Source organism: Gavialis gangeticus, unplaced genomic scaffold, assembly GCF_001723915.1.
Source record: "Gavialis gangeticus isolate Ggan-Ray unplaced genomic scaffold, GavGan_comp1, whole genome shotgun sequence".
Lineage (NCBI taxonomy): Eukaryota > Metazoa > Chordata > Crocodylia > Gavialidae > Gavialis > Gavialis gangeticus.
This window is the reverse complement of record NW_017729009.1, coordinates 11,507,013-11,521,370: the sequence shown is the minus strand read 5'-3', so window position 1 is coordinate 11,521,370 and position 14,358 is coordinate 11,507,013. Positions and strand designations below refer to the sequence as shown.

The 14,358-nt window shown below is 43.6% G+C and overlaps 1 protein-coding gene across 6 annotated transcripts in view; it reads right to left on the bottom strand.

The window, feature by feature from the left end:
* Positions 1-1,796: 1,796 nt before the first annotated feature.
* The window catches only part of DNAJC5 (DnaJ heat shock protein family (Hsp40) member C5), a 53,422-nt gene continuing 40,860 nt past the window's right edge, over positions 1,797-14,358 (bottom strand). For all 6 annotated transcript variants that reach the window (XM_019510062.1, XM_019510060.1, XM_019510063.1 and 3 more), the window contains 3 exons: positions 11,896-12,109; positions 10,326-10,497; positions 1,797-9,281 (listed from right to left, as the gene is read on the bottom strand). In XM_019510062.1, coding sequence (XP_019365607.1) covers positions 9,178-9,281; positions 10,326-10,497; positions 11,896-12,109 — 490 coding nt within the window. In that variant the 3' untranslated portion in view covers positions 1,797-9,177. The remainder of the gene's footprint in view (positions 9,282-10,325; positions 10,498-11,895; positions 12,110-14,358) is intronic.

The following is a 14,358-nucleotide window of genomic DNA, read 5'->3' as shown; positions in this document are numbered from 1 at the left end:
GACTCTGGAGGGAAAGGAGGATCACTCAGCTTGAGCTCACAGCCCTCCCTGGGTGTGTCATCCAGCACAGCCTGTGTGTTTAAGTGCTGAGGGACACTAGTGTTTTTAAATTAGATCCTCCACAGCTGGGACCCACACCCTTCAGGCAGCGAGGGAGCATGCTGAAGGAGGGGAGGGGTGCATTTACACAGCATCTAGTTTAACAGGGTCTTGCACTGTCTGTGACCTTTGATGATGCTGCAATATAAACCCACAATTGTTTGAGGAACTGGGGGCTGCTGCCAGTAAAGAGAAAGCTCTGCCGCTTGACTGAGTTAGGGGAAAGGTTACTTAATGGCTTCTTCCCCAAAGGACCAAAAGCCTTGAAGGGCAAGATAAATCTTGCACTAGACTTGTTAATGATTTCAACGGCAGGAGCATGCGCAGCAAGGAGGACAGTCCAGCAGTTAAGGGCCCTAGGTTACAAGCTAGGAGATCTACCTTCAGGCCCTGTTAGGCCAGACTCCCCTGGACCTTGGAAAGTCACAGGGGCTTCAATGCCTCCATCTCCAGTGGCAGAAAGAGGATAACAGCTATTCTGACCTCGCTGTAATGTACATATTCCTGCAGCATGTAAAGACTAAGATGCCAATGCAATGGCAGCAGGAGCCAAAGTGCCCAAGACAGGAAGAGGTCATGTGGCCTTCCTGGGATTACCAGGGTCATCTCCCATAAATGTTCCCTTCTGATTATAATGCCTATCTGAGCCCAAGCAGTGAGTGTAGTAGAGGCGATATCTTTTATTAGACCAACCAGACAGTTAAAAAAAAATCAAAAATTTTGTTTGCAAGCTTTTGGGTACACGTGCCCTTCCTCAGGCACAGGAGAGTACAAAGATTGTAAAATTTCTCCCAGGTAGAAATGAAAATTCATATTAAACAGGAGAAGAGTTGGAGCAGTCTATTTACCTCAAAGGTGTCTGACAGCTAGCAGGATGCTGAATTATGCTTCGTTCTTGTTAAGATGCATCATATTACACAAGTGCCCAAGCTAACCCTTCCATCACCAATTCTCACATAGGAAACCATCTTAACAAGAACGAAGCATAATTCGGCATCCTGCTTGCTATCAGACACCTTTGAGGTAAATAGACTGCTCCAATTTTTCTCCTGTACAATATGAATTTTCATTTCTACCTGGGAGAAATTTTACAATCTTTGCACTCTCCTAGGCCTGAGGAAGGGTGTGTATGCCCGAAAGCTTGCAAATAAAGAAACATTTTGTTTGAAACCATCTAGTTGGTTTAATAAAAGATATCACCTCTACCACACTGACTGCTTGTACTTTTAGACCAACACGGCTACAACCTTATCTCTGAGCCTCCCAAAAACAGAAACACTTCAAAATAAGTGTTCTTGTGTTTTATGAAAGCTAAAGCCTCTGCAACCATTAGTGAGTCTGAATGCCAGATTCCCCCTTCACCTCTGCTCAAAGCTGAAGCTTACCTGCTTCCCCAGTCCCTTCTCAGTAAGGTCAGCCAAGCACAGGGAGGAGATCTTCATGGTGTGAGCAAGTGCTCATAGAATATTACACTAACAGGTGGCTCCTTTCACTTGTGAACCAGCATGTGCACCTGAGTATAAAAGAAAAAGCAGCAATTGCAATAAGTAGGTACCTCAGTGTAACCTGTTGGGAAGAGTCTGTGAATGTCAAACTGTTTTCAGGCCCTAGATATTTTTCTATCCTCAAATGTCAAAGCAAGAAGTGAATGTCCGAATACAGCTGTTTTAAAGGAAAAGCAGGCTCAAACAGGTACATCTGCATTGAAAACATTTATTTTACAACAGTGGTTTCAGATAATTTAGCAATCTTTATTTTAGTTTATATTCAGACATACAGTACACAAATTACCATGCTAAAACATAAAATAATTCCTTCTGCTTTAACCACATGTATGTACAGGAGCTCAGTAGTATCGAGTGTTACAATCCACAAAGTTCAGACAGCCACATCTACTTACATACAATTCAAAGTATGGTCCTTTTGTAACATAACAAAATATATATATGTCTATATATAAATTGCTCTTCAGATGCATTTATACTTTGATTGTTTTTACAACAGCTAACTTTGTTTGAAAACAAGGGCTTTCCCCCTGCCCAACCAGAAATGAAACAGTGCAAATGCGAAACGCATTCTCATTCCAACTTCAGCTCCCACAGGCTTCAGAGGCCCTCATCACAACACCCATAGTGAACTCCTGATCTCAGGGCCTTGCTCACATGCAAAACAAATACAAACCACCTTGGATGGCTGTGATAACACAAACCAAATACCCCACCGCCAACCCAAAAAGTGGGAGAGGAAGGGGGCTGTGGTGGAATGAATGCAACGACAGCAACCAGCTTGAGTGGCACACATCTACCAAACAAGGAAGCTTCAAGTGTTTGGAGCTTGGCAAATTTCAAAGTTCACCTACAGCAACAGACACAAATAAGTCTCAAACATTGAAATAATAATAAGAAAGAGCCTCTCTTTGACCCCTATAGGCCTCCAAGTTTGTGCTGATTGCCATTAGCAAAGAGAAGGACCGTGTGTGCTCTACACATGGGCTTAGTGTTGGGTAGGCAACAGCTTCTGGAACGCACGGCCCCAGCAGGGCCAGCTGGCCTTCTCTAGCCAATCTGACTAGAAGTAATTTGGGGGCCACAATCCTTGTGTCTTCATAAGCCACCAGTCACATGCCACCCGTCGGAATTCAGGCTGTAAGATATCCAAAATGGGTAACTGGCCCAGACAGTGCAAAGGCACCTCGTTAGTCAAGATCTAATCCTTCTAGCAAGGAGGGAAGACTTTGGGAACCCCATGAATGGAGGGGATTTCTTTTTTTTTTGCCTTGCAAGTGGCGTGGCTCTCCTACTCAAACATAATACCTATCTATTTATACAACAGGCTTCCCTCCATTGTTTCTTCCTCTGTCACTCACCAACAGACCTAGTTCTTTTTTCCTGCAGCTGAAAGGCAAAAGTTGCAGTTCTGGGCACACACAACCAACTCCTTTGGTTTGTCTGGCTGAGAGCTCAGAGAAGTAGTGCAGGGGCCGAATGTCATGTTTGACCACCAAAAACAACCCAGCAGCTAGTACTAGGTGCATACCTGTTGTATAAATATATACATATGCACACGCACATGCACGCACACATACACTATTGCAATCCCGAACATAAGGCTTTGCACCTTGCTTTATGAACTACACCAAGTCCCCCCCTGCATGGGGTACGATGTAGTCAAAACCAGTACGGGGGAAGGAAGGAAGGAAGTATTCCATTATACCTCTAACAATTAGTAAATTGATAGCATTGAAGATCTCCCTACATACTGGCTCCTACAAATAGAAATGGTTCCAGGAATGGCCCTTGCCCCCCTTGCTACAGTTGGCTTTTCTCTCCTTCATTTTAAGAAAAAAAGTGTAGAAGTTCAAACTGGCTCCACCCCGTCTCTTATGGGACAGGGAGCTGATCAGAGTTCAATAGGACATCAAGTCTTTTGGAAGCCACTGCTGTACATAAAAAAGTACGCTAAGCAAGCATCCACAAACTACGCGGACACATTCACATTGCTGGTTGTGGGGAAAAAAGGAGTGGGAAAGAGCCATTCACTGCTGAGAATGCGACTCTTCGGGTAAAGTCTCTCTAAACAAACAATCAATCTCCAGCATTTCCCCATTGAAAAATATATAATTATGCAGGTAACAATGGCATTTCATTTTCAAAAAACTTGCAAAATTACAGAGTTTGGCCTGTGCAGACAAGACAGAGCTGCCCTAATAGCTTTACCTTGTAAAGAAAGCACCTTCTTGAAATGAATCAGGGACTTCATTCTTGGAGAGACTCAGGGAGCATTTAAAAATCCCCAAATGCAGCATGTAAAGCAATCCATTCTCATAGGCCTTGAACACTGGGAAGTTTTTCCTGCCATTTTCCCTTCCCAGAATAGTCAACAAAATTAAACTTTCCAAATTATCAAAGGTACTTCTTTCAAGGTTTATAAGCGGTTTTTGGAGCAATGGTTCACTACAAACTAGATGATTCCCACCACAGCAGGAAGCAGCAGTATTTCAAGCACGTTATGTTGATACGGACATTACGCTATTAAAATCTGCATGGGGGGTTAGGGTTTCAGTACTCTGGCTCAAGGATTAATGAAAGCAAAATAGCATCCAGAACTGTTAGCCTGACACAGGAACTGCTAAGCGGCCTAACCAGTTTACCTAGCAAGAATCCCTTGCAAAAACTGAGCCTTTATCCTGTTGCACGGAGCAGGGAAAACTGCGGCACAAACTTGTTTCCTAAATTGTTTGGAAACATCAAGAACAGTGAAGAGCACCAGATATACACTAGGGGCACAGACTAGTTAAGGAAAGCGGGCAGCTCATGGCCAGCGTACACTACAATTACTCAATAAAAGCACGCTCGAGTCCCACCACTATGCAATGTAGCCACACTAACTGGAACAGGGACAATTTTCAACCTTGACCTGATTATGGCTGTAGATTATACAGACTCTGGCACAACAGGGTTTAAGCAGCATAGTCCCTCTATCATTGCACTGTTGTGATACGTAATAACTCCTTCTAATACCACACCAATGCCCTCTAGGCCAGTTTTTCTATTTGTACTGCAGGCTGCGTACGTATAAATTTCAGAGTGCCACATTATAAAGAACGTTATGAGCACTAATATCTAAAGCAGTTTAAAAATGTTACAAACCTAAAAATAAGACAAAAAAGATGATATGGCTCCAAAACATCATTGCATGGAATTAGCAGAAACCTACGTAACAGACGCCAGGAAGACATTTACCTACACAACTTTATATACAAGATAAGTAGTTAACTTCCTATATACGTTACCAATGAAGTTCAACTGGAATTAAAGAACTGGTGCAATGCCCCTTGGCCCACTTCAAGGGAAGCGTTTGACTTGTATTGTTCGCTGCACCAGCCCAGGTTTGGGCAATTCCACATCAGAAGAAAGGATGGGCGCAGGAAATCCAGCACCAGCTACACCTATGGCGACCTTGCCATACGGCTGCCTGGCTGCAATCAGCCATGGAGCAGCAAGCTTTCCTTCCTTTTGCTTGGTTACAAATCTTATGGCTAGTCAGGATTTTGAACAATATTTCAGAGTGACATCAGTGGTCCTTCCAATCCCCTAGGCTCCCTCAAATACGCTACACAGGTACCAAAGCCTTATGCTTACATCCGTTAGGACAGTTACTAAACTTCCTAAACTTAGACCTTGGGAGACTTGGAAAAGAAACAACTGTCTTGCATGGATTCAACTTGGGCTTTTTTTTCCTTTTCTTTTTTAATTAATTATGACAATACACAGAACAAAGAATAATGTTCAGGCTTAGGGACAATGTCTTAGAAGGAAACATTTTGCAGACAAATCAGGGACAATTCCCCTCATTTCCCAGACTTTAGAGACCCCCAGGCCCTCCAAGCCATTTCTGGGTTCATGAGGACACTGCAGTCCCATAAACTCAAGCTCAAAAGTGCTGGTAGTTCCTCAGTACATAAGACTTTTAACCAAGGAACTGTGACCTCGCAACCTTATCTGTATTCACTGGCGTTTAATTTGGCCATTTTGCAACTATAAAGTGCAAGTTGTTTTAGAGCTCAGGATGTTTCAAAACAGTCCCCATGTCAACTCATAAGAAATGTGGTGCTAACCTTCAAGTTTTCCATTTAAAAAAAAGTTTCACATAAAGAAGCTCTGTGTAACTGTTTATTATACAAACTGAGAAGTCCGTTAAAACAAAGGAAGGGCCGACACTCCAAGATAATAGTCACTTGAAAAATATTTAACATGTCCACTCAGGAAGACTACCCAGGCAGACTTAATTAGAAACATTTACAGTTTGGAAATAATCTGAAAAGTCAGTCCCTCCCCTCCCCTCTCAAGTCCCAAATTCAAAAGTTTTGGTGTTCCCTTTATATTAATCACCACTAGCTCGACAAATCTTGTTGTACAACCTGCTGATTTACTGGTTCCACAGCCATCTACAGTAAGTGTTGAAAGGAAACCGTCACTACTTGAACTTGAGTCTTTGCAGATAATTAAAAGAAGAAACTAATTTTAAACTGGATAATCAACTACAGAAAATGGTTATTTGTTTGATTTCTTTAAACAGTGTAGTGTACTTCGTTGTTTTTTTTAAAGTCACAATGGGATGAAACTATAGAATTTGGCTTTCCAAGTTAAATTTCACAATTTTAAGACTCCTTTGTATTTGATGGTAGGAAAGGTTTCTCCCTACAACAGTGTTTACCAGGAATGAAGTAAAAGTTGCTTATAACAGACTGCAGTCAAGTCTAGACACCTCACCTGCATTTAATCCCCATGCTGCAAACTCCTCAGGACATCACTGATGCAACTGAAGTGCTCTGGTGATTAAGAAATAGTGTCTAGGATCTCCAAACAAATTCTTCGGATCAACTCCCTGAAGTAATAAGTTGCAGGTTCTCACAATAAGTGACAATTCAAAAGGAACCAATGCCTTACATCAGGAGACCACGAAATAGAGAAGGAAGAGTATTTGGAAGCATACTCCATGCCAAAATAGTCTTTCCATCATTTCACCAGCCCACACCTATCAGCTATGCTCTTTTACATGGCCTGGTAAAGGAACAGTTAACTTTTTACAAGCATTCACTGACCCGTACAGACCATAAAAGACAACTTTGACCAGAAGGGTCTAGGGAATCGAGTTGGCTTGTAAAATCCTAATGCACTCCAATGTGGAATACAGCTATAAGAACAGGTTTCAGGTAGACTTTACACAAGGTCATTGCAGTGCTAGTTTTGATCTGAAAAATATACTTCTCCATTTCAAGAAGTTAAATAAAGGCCTTGGTTATAAGAGGACCTAAGACCAGACTGTGATTGATCCTCTCAGCTGCAAGGTATATTTTTCCCTACTCCAATGCTAAACACTGAAACCAAAGCATCAGCATCTTCCAATAAATCACAGGTTGCCCATGACATGAACAAGTGAAAGACTTTCAACTTTTAATCAAGTGCGGCAGAGAGCAAAATTACTTCAGTGGCTGTACTCATTAAGTGCATTTCAGATTCTTTTCTGATACCACACCACGATGCAAATACTCCAAAGCACACTTCCGCTGGCTCTGTACAGACTCATACACACTGTATGTATGAGCCAGTGGCTATGAAGAAGCAGAAGCCTGCTTTTTGAACAGCCTCAGATTTAGCATGGAGAGTTAACATTTTTCCAACAAGATATTGGGCAGGATTTGGAACCAGAGATGAAGTGACCTCTTTTTGTCTTTAGTACACAAAGGTCAGAGTGAAAAATATTTCCAGAGACGTTTTCTGTATGTGGACGTCACACAAGGGACAACTGTCCTGAACGCAGAAACCATCCTAGGCTAGCCCAATTGTAGCGTTCTTTGCCCAGCCATGGCAAGAGATCCTAGCTCATTTGGCGGGTTCCTTCTTGTACAGGCTGGAAGGGACAGTGGGAAAAAGTGCTTTGTACTATGCAGAAATGAAACTCCTTTGCTTTGTGGCAATAAAGAGCTCCAAAGGGAATACTGGCTGTAGGTCATTTTGCACGGCCTCACCAGAGGGTTGAGAGGAATGAGAAGAGGCAAATGAAAAAAGGCAGTGGGGCAGGATTAAGAGAAGAAAAGAAAAGGGAGCGTAACCAAGTGCTAAAACATTCCCAGGTGTAAATCTACTAGCTGCTACCCTATGTCCCATTCAGCATTTTCTAAAACGAGACCTGTTACACCCTCAAAATATCAGCACTCCAGCTACAGAGTAAACATTTCTGTGACAGCTGAACAAACCTAAAGATCATTTATGATAACGTAAACCATAGTTTCAAAACACTATTCAAACATTATTTGGTTTCAAAACAGTACAGGAAACTTTTCAATAGCTTCCACAATAATTACCTGAGGAAAAAGAAAAACACTGAAGTAAACACAGTCTATGTGCAAACTATTATACAAAACTAACGCAAAATAAAGGGTTTTGTTCTTAAATAGCCTTGGAAGCAGTCCACAAAACAGTTCATGAAAGAGTTAAAGGGACACTGCCAATTTAATATTTTTAAAACAGATAGGGGCATTCATTTTTATGCATTGCATCTTAGACTATTACCATTTTATAAATCTCATTTGTTTTCTACATTAATGCCTTCCCCACTTCCCACATTTCATTCACACAGGCAGTGAAAATGGACTATTTAGTTTCACTTTAAGATTCTCAAGCATTAGTAAAAGGCTGCAATATTTTATTACAATTTATATATTGCAGGGGGAATGTTTTTGTTTTTATTTCAAGCGAAACCTGCTTAAACCCCAAAATGCCTAAAAATTGTTCCATTCATATTTGGCTTTTGTAACAACTATATTTAGGGTCTATGCGATCAGAGAACACCTCTGTATGCACGAGGAGCTCTTCACCAATATACTGTCTGCAGAATAAAAATAAAAACCACCCAAGAGGGAGGATCTGCAAGGCAGTTTTGTTTTGGCTGAAAGCCAGCATTAAAGACAATTCCTGCCCTGCAGCCTTGGCATTTTTTGGTTCTTTGCATCGTAAACTGGCTTAGAGAGAGGTGCAGGGAGAGAAGGAAAGGGTTAAAGCCAAAGATCTAAAGATTTTTGTTGCACTCACATTAAAAAAAAACAAGGAATCCTTTGAGGTCTTCATAGTTCAGTTGTATGGAAGCATGGCGGCTTCTGTGTGACTGATTTAACTTGTTTTCTTTTTTAAAAAATGTCCCATTTGAGGCTGGTACCACTACTTAAAATGCAGAACGTCTCCATCATACTCTGAATGTGATAACTCCTCAATACATTACACCACAGACATTTAACATAAACTCCATACATGCTATAAAAATGAAAAGGAAACAAATGAAACCATAACTAAACTGCTTTAAATACTGCATGCTACAGCACTTCATGTATCATCAAGATACGACACTGAAGGTGACAAAAGGCTGAAGGGATTACAAAATATTCTCGGCAGGCTGGAAGCTGCCTTCTTACAGTGGCAGAACTTTTCCCTCCCCGTTTTCTATTTCTAATGTTCATGATTCTAGTGTTGAGTTGGCCATGTATTTATTGATCCACTCTAATTGCAGTGTTTCCTTAACTTAGTTAAATCCATCAGTATGGTAGCTGGGGTGAGAGTCAGCTGTGAGTTGGGTTGTCTCTGTAGCTGATGCCGGCTGTATCACAATAGGCGTTTCTGATGCCTCTGAAAAGTAAAGACAAAGTTTTACCGCACTGGGGGGAAAGTTTCCAATTATCTTTCACAACCAGTCTGCAATCAGATTTGCCTGCAAACTTACTGCCAACACAGCTCCACACACATTTTCAAGCATTACCTTAATTCATTATCCTTCAGCCTGAGCTAAAATCACATGAACTTCTGCAGTTTAGGTACGACTTTTAGCCGTAATTCACTCCTGACCACTCAGAAGTGTGTTTAGCTGAACAGCACATGGAACCATACAAAAAAATTACATGTAATTTATTTTCAGTGTCAACAGCTACCAGGACTTTTGGCTGATCTCTGTAGGATAAGCAGCCACCTGGTACTTTCTGTTCCTCTCTCAGGGCCTAGAAGAGGCAAGGCAGGCATTGCCGTCATTCTACATAAGGAAGCTGCAAAGCAAGCACTGCTCATCTTCACTCCACCTCACCATCATTCCAGGAAACATGGAATCTAAAGGCATGGGAAGCTTCAAGGAGTCAAACAGGATTTGACCAGCCTACCCCTCATTCAGGAGTGTAATACTTAACTTCATGTGTAAGTAGGAGGATTATAGGCTTTATTCTGCAATCATAACAGCTAGAAACAATTTTAAAATGAAAGAGCAGATGCTGCATTAGTAAACAGAATTAAACTTACTTGTCGGGGGAAAGTTGCTATTTCCCACATGTCTTAACTTCCTACTGTTGGGATAAAGGGTCACAAGAATCCAACTGGTTTTGCTACTCTAAAAAACTCCCCTTGCCAATGAGCAAATTTTAATGATTCAGTTTCCTCCACCCCACACAGTTCAATACAGCCCTTAAACAATGGCTACCTTTTAGTGTCTGTACACCTGCAACGTATGTACCCTGTCATGGGAAAAATCAATAATTCGTTCAAATATCTCCTCTTCTCTGCCAACTACAGGTTTCAGTGGTCTCTAAAACTAGACATTGTATTCAATACACTACTGGCTTATAAGCTATGTTGAACACTTAAAGAGTTATTGGCTATCCTAAACAGCCCTATGACTTTTCCACCTACCCCTTTCGTCCGACTGTAACTGCGCCTCCAAATCTTCTGGGGAGACATAAAAATCCTGTTCTTCGCCTTCAGAAGGTTTAGGTTTACACTTTCCACAGCAACAGTTACAGCAGCAACACAGACAGCAACAGCAGTAACAGCCTGTGATGAGCCCACAGAACACAAACAGTGCCTGTAGGGAAGGAAGGGAGAGATACACACATATCAGTCGCATCTTTTTGTTGAACAGAATGCTTCCCATCACCTAACCCAGACCTCCCATTACCGCAGAAGAGAGCTGTTTAAAACAGGTTAGTCATTAAATAGATGGCAGGCTGCTTTGGACATAGAGAGCATTACTGAAACAAAATTAATAAGAAATATGAATATGCAATGCATTATTTCCCTACTAAGACAGCAGCCTTTAACATCTGTTCCCAGTATGAACACTAGCATGAAAAAAAAGTAGCCAGAAAAACAGTATTTTCTAGAGGCCCATCTATTTAAACAGATCTTTTGGGAGAAAGCGTGGGGCCAGGATACAAAGGGAAGGAACAAAACAACTTAAAATTAGGAACATCTTGCTTAGAGTTGCTAATTTCCTCCTAATAAAACTGCTGAAAACTTGGGGTACTGCAACCTGCCATTTGAGCTGCATCCTTCAAAAAAGGAAGAGCTGAAGGAGCATCTATACTGCAATCCAGATGGTGTGACAGCTGCTCATGAAGACAAACCTGAGGTCACTTTATCTAGCTCTGTTACAGACAGTGGTCTGGCTATGGCATCAGGGGCTCCAGCCACCAAGTACCTACTGAGGATCCCAGACCAAGTATATCTGAGTTTCACTTATATTGTGGATTATAGACTTTGCTCACTCTCACCCAAGGCCTGTGCTGTACATACCAGCACCTACTGGTAGTAAAATGGAATGCTTTTTGCATAGCTATGCTGGAAGTTGTTTTTTGTGTGTGTGTGTGGGGGGGGGGTTCAGTTAGACAATTAGCTGATATATCACAGTAATAACTATTTTCATCCTCCAAAGAAATAAGAGGATGGAAGAGGTGCATATATGCCTATGGCTGAATCATCGGGACTGGGGAAGAGTCTGAATCAGTCGTAAAATGAAGGTAAATAATGTCAGCGAGAGCTCAGTTAATTGTGGTGTCATACTTTAAACAGCAGCACAGCTCTTAAGTAATTCAAGTTACTCATGACATATTTATGTACAATTTAAAAATCATCCTTCCCTCAAAGCACAAGTGATTTACAGATTTTGGATTACTCACTTTCTTCTAAACTCTTCAGCCTCAAAGGTGGTAAAAATCCCACATTTTCATCCCAGGGAAACAGCAGAGTGCAGCAGTATAAACATAACTCCAGTAAAGAGTTATGAGTTCTGGCACATCCTGTTCCCACATACCCTCCACATAGCTTTTACAACTCATGTTCAGTGTGCGTACAAGGCCACGTAGGAGAGTTTGTAAGAAGGCACAAGGTGCTGTGCCATTTAGTACATTGATGATATTCAGCTCTGCTGCCGTCACATCAAAAATGACTAGGTGCAGCAGAATCAGAGCTTTAGTTCACTTACCTTTGCCCACCAGCTGGACAGGACGAAGTATGTGTTCACATTCTCCTCTCCAAACTGCTCCGCTACATACAGACCCAAGGAGCCATACTTGTCATATATGTTTCGTTTTGTGGCATCAGTCAATATTGCATGTGCATTGTTGATCTCTTTAAATTTTTCTGCAGCCTCTGGATTATCTGGGTTCTTATCAGGATGATATTTCAGTGCAAGTTTCCTGTGAAGCAGGAGGGAAGAAAGAAAGGCACTACCTTATATTCTCGGATGAGCTTTTTTGATATAGTTCATCTCAGTACTGTAGGTAGATGGCCTGTCTGTCTGTTAAAGGGGTGTCAAGCTCACCACACTGGATCTGGACCATGGGACTCCTTGAGGGCAGGATCCAGCCCAGGGCATGCAGCAGCAGTGATGGTAACAACTCTGGCTCTGACCCAAGACATGTGTAGCAGCTTGTGCCAAATGCCCCACATTGGAGTCATAGTTTCATAGTTTCTACAGTCGGAAGGGACCTTAGCAGATCATCTAGTCTGACCCCCTGCCATGGCAGGAAAGAGTACTGGGGTCAAACGACCCCAGCAAGGTGTTCGTCTAACCTCATCTTAAAAACCCCCAGGGTAGCAGCCTGCACCACCTCTCTTGGAAGTTGGTTCCAGACCCTAGCTGCCCTGACCATGAAATAGCGCCTCCTGATGTCTAACCTAAACCTACCCTCTGCCAGCTTGTGACCGTTATTCCTGGTCACTCCTGGCGGTGCTCGGGGGAACAGTGACTCCCCCAATGCCTGCTGATCCCCCCTGACTAGTTTATAACAGGCCACAAGATCCCCCCTCAGCCTTCTCTTTTGGAGGCTGAACAGGTTCAGGTCCCGTAGCCTCTCCTCATAGGGCCTGCCCTGCTGTCCCCTGATCATGCGAGTGGCCCTCCTCTGGACCCTCTCCATGCTGTCCACATCCCTCTTGAAGTGCGGCGCCCAGAACTGGACGCAGTACTCCAGCTGCGGCCTGACCAGTGCCGCATAGAGGGGGAGGATCACCTCCCTGGACCTGCTCGAGATGCATCTGTGGATGCATGACAAGGTGCGGTTGGCCTTCCTAACTGCCTCCCCACACTGCCGACCCATGTTCATCTTGGAGTCAATGATGACTCCAAGATCCTTTTCCGCCTCCGTGCTGACAAGAGGGGAGTTCCCCAACCTGTAGGTATGGTGCCGGTTGTTCCTCCCCAGGTGCATCACCTTGCACTTGTCTGTGTTGAAACCCATCCTATTCTCATCCGCCCACCCTTGTAACCTGTCTAGGTCCGATTGTAGCCTGTTGCTTCCTTCTAGTGTGCCCACGTCCCCCCACATCTTAGTGTCATCAGCAAATTTGAACAGGGTGCTTTTTACCCCCTCGTCCAAATCACTGATGAAGATGTTGAACAGTGCGGGCCCGAGGACTGAGCCCTGCGGAACCCCACTGCCCACGTCCTTCCAGGTTGAGAAGGACCCATCCACTACCACCCTCTGGGTGCGGCCCTCCAGCCAGTTGGCGACCCATTTGACTGTGTGGGTGTCTACACCACAGCCCCCCAGTTTCTTAATGAGAACGGGGTGAGAGACAGTGTCGAAAGCCTTCCGGAAGTCCAGGAAGACTATGTCCACTGCTACCCCTGCATCTAATGATCTGGTGATCTGATCGTAAAAGGCCACCAGGTTGGTCTGACAGGACCTGCCACTGATGAACCCGTGTTGGTTGCCCCTAAGCATGCAGTCCCCTGCTGGCCCCTCCTGGATGTGTGCCAGAATAATTTTCTTGAACAGCTTGCCTAGGATCGAGGTAAGACTAACTGGCCTATAGTTTCCCGGGTCCTCCTTCCTCCCTTTTTTGAAGATGGGAACCACGTTGGCCCTCTTCCAGTCCTCCAGCACCTCTCCAGAGCACCACGAGTGCTCGTAAAGCCTTGCCAGGGGACTTGCAATGACCTCGGCCAGTTCCTTTAGTACTCTTGGGTGAAGATCATCCGGACCGGCTGACTTGAAAATGTCCAGCCCCTCCAGAAGCTCCCTAACTAAATCCTCACTAACCCTTCGCCCAGGTGTGCCTCCCCCGGGGCCCAAGGGGGGCCCAGCAGCAAGGTGGCTGTTCTGGTCCCTACTTAGGAAGACGGAGGCAAAGAAATCATTAAACATGTTAGCTTTGTCATCTGGTGTGACGACCAAATTTCCCAAACTTCCTAACTGCCTCCCCACACTGCCGACCCATGTTCATCTTGGAGTCAAAGCTGCCACAACCAGCACATCTTGCGCTGCAGTGACAGCTCTAGCTCCAGTACAGGGCATACAGCAGTGAGGCTGACAGCCAAGGAAGTAGGGCCATGTCTGTTGAAATAGGCGAGGTGGATGAAGGGCAACTGGGGCTGTGTCGGCCCTCGCTCACCCTCCTGCTGCCAATCACGTCCATTGGATTCTGTGGCAGACCAGTCCCA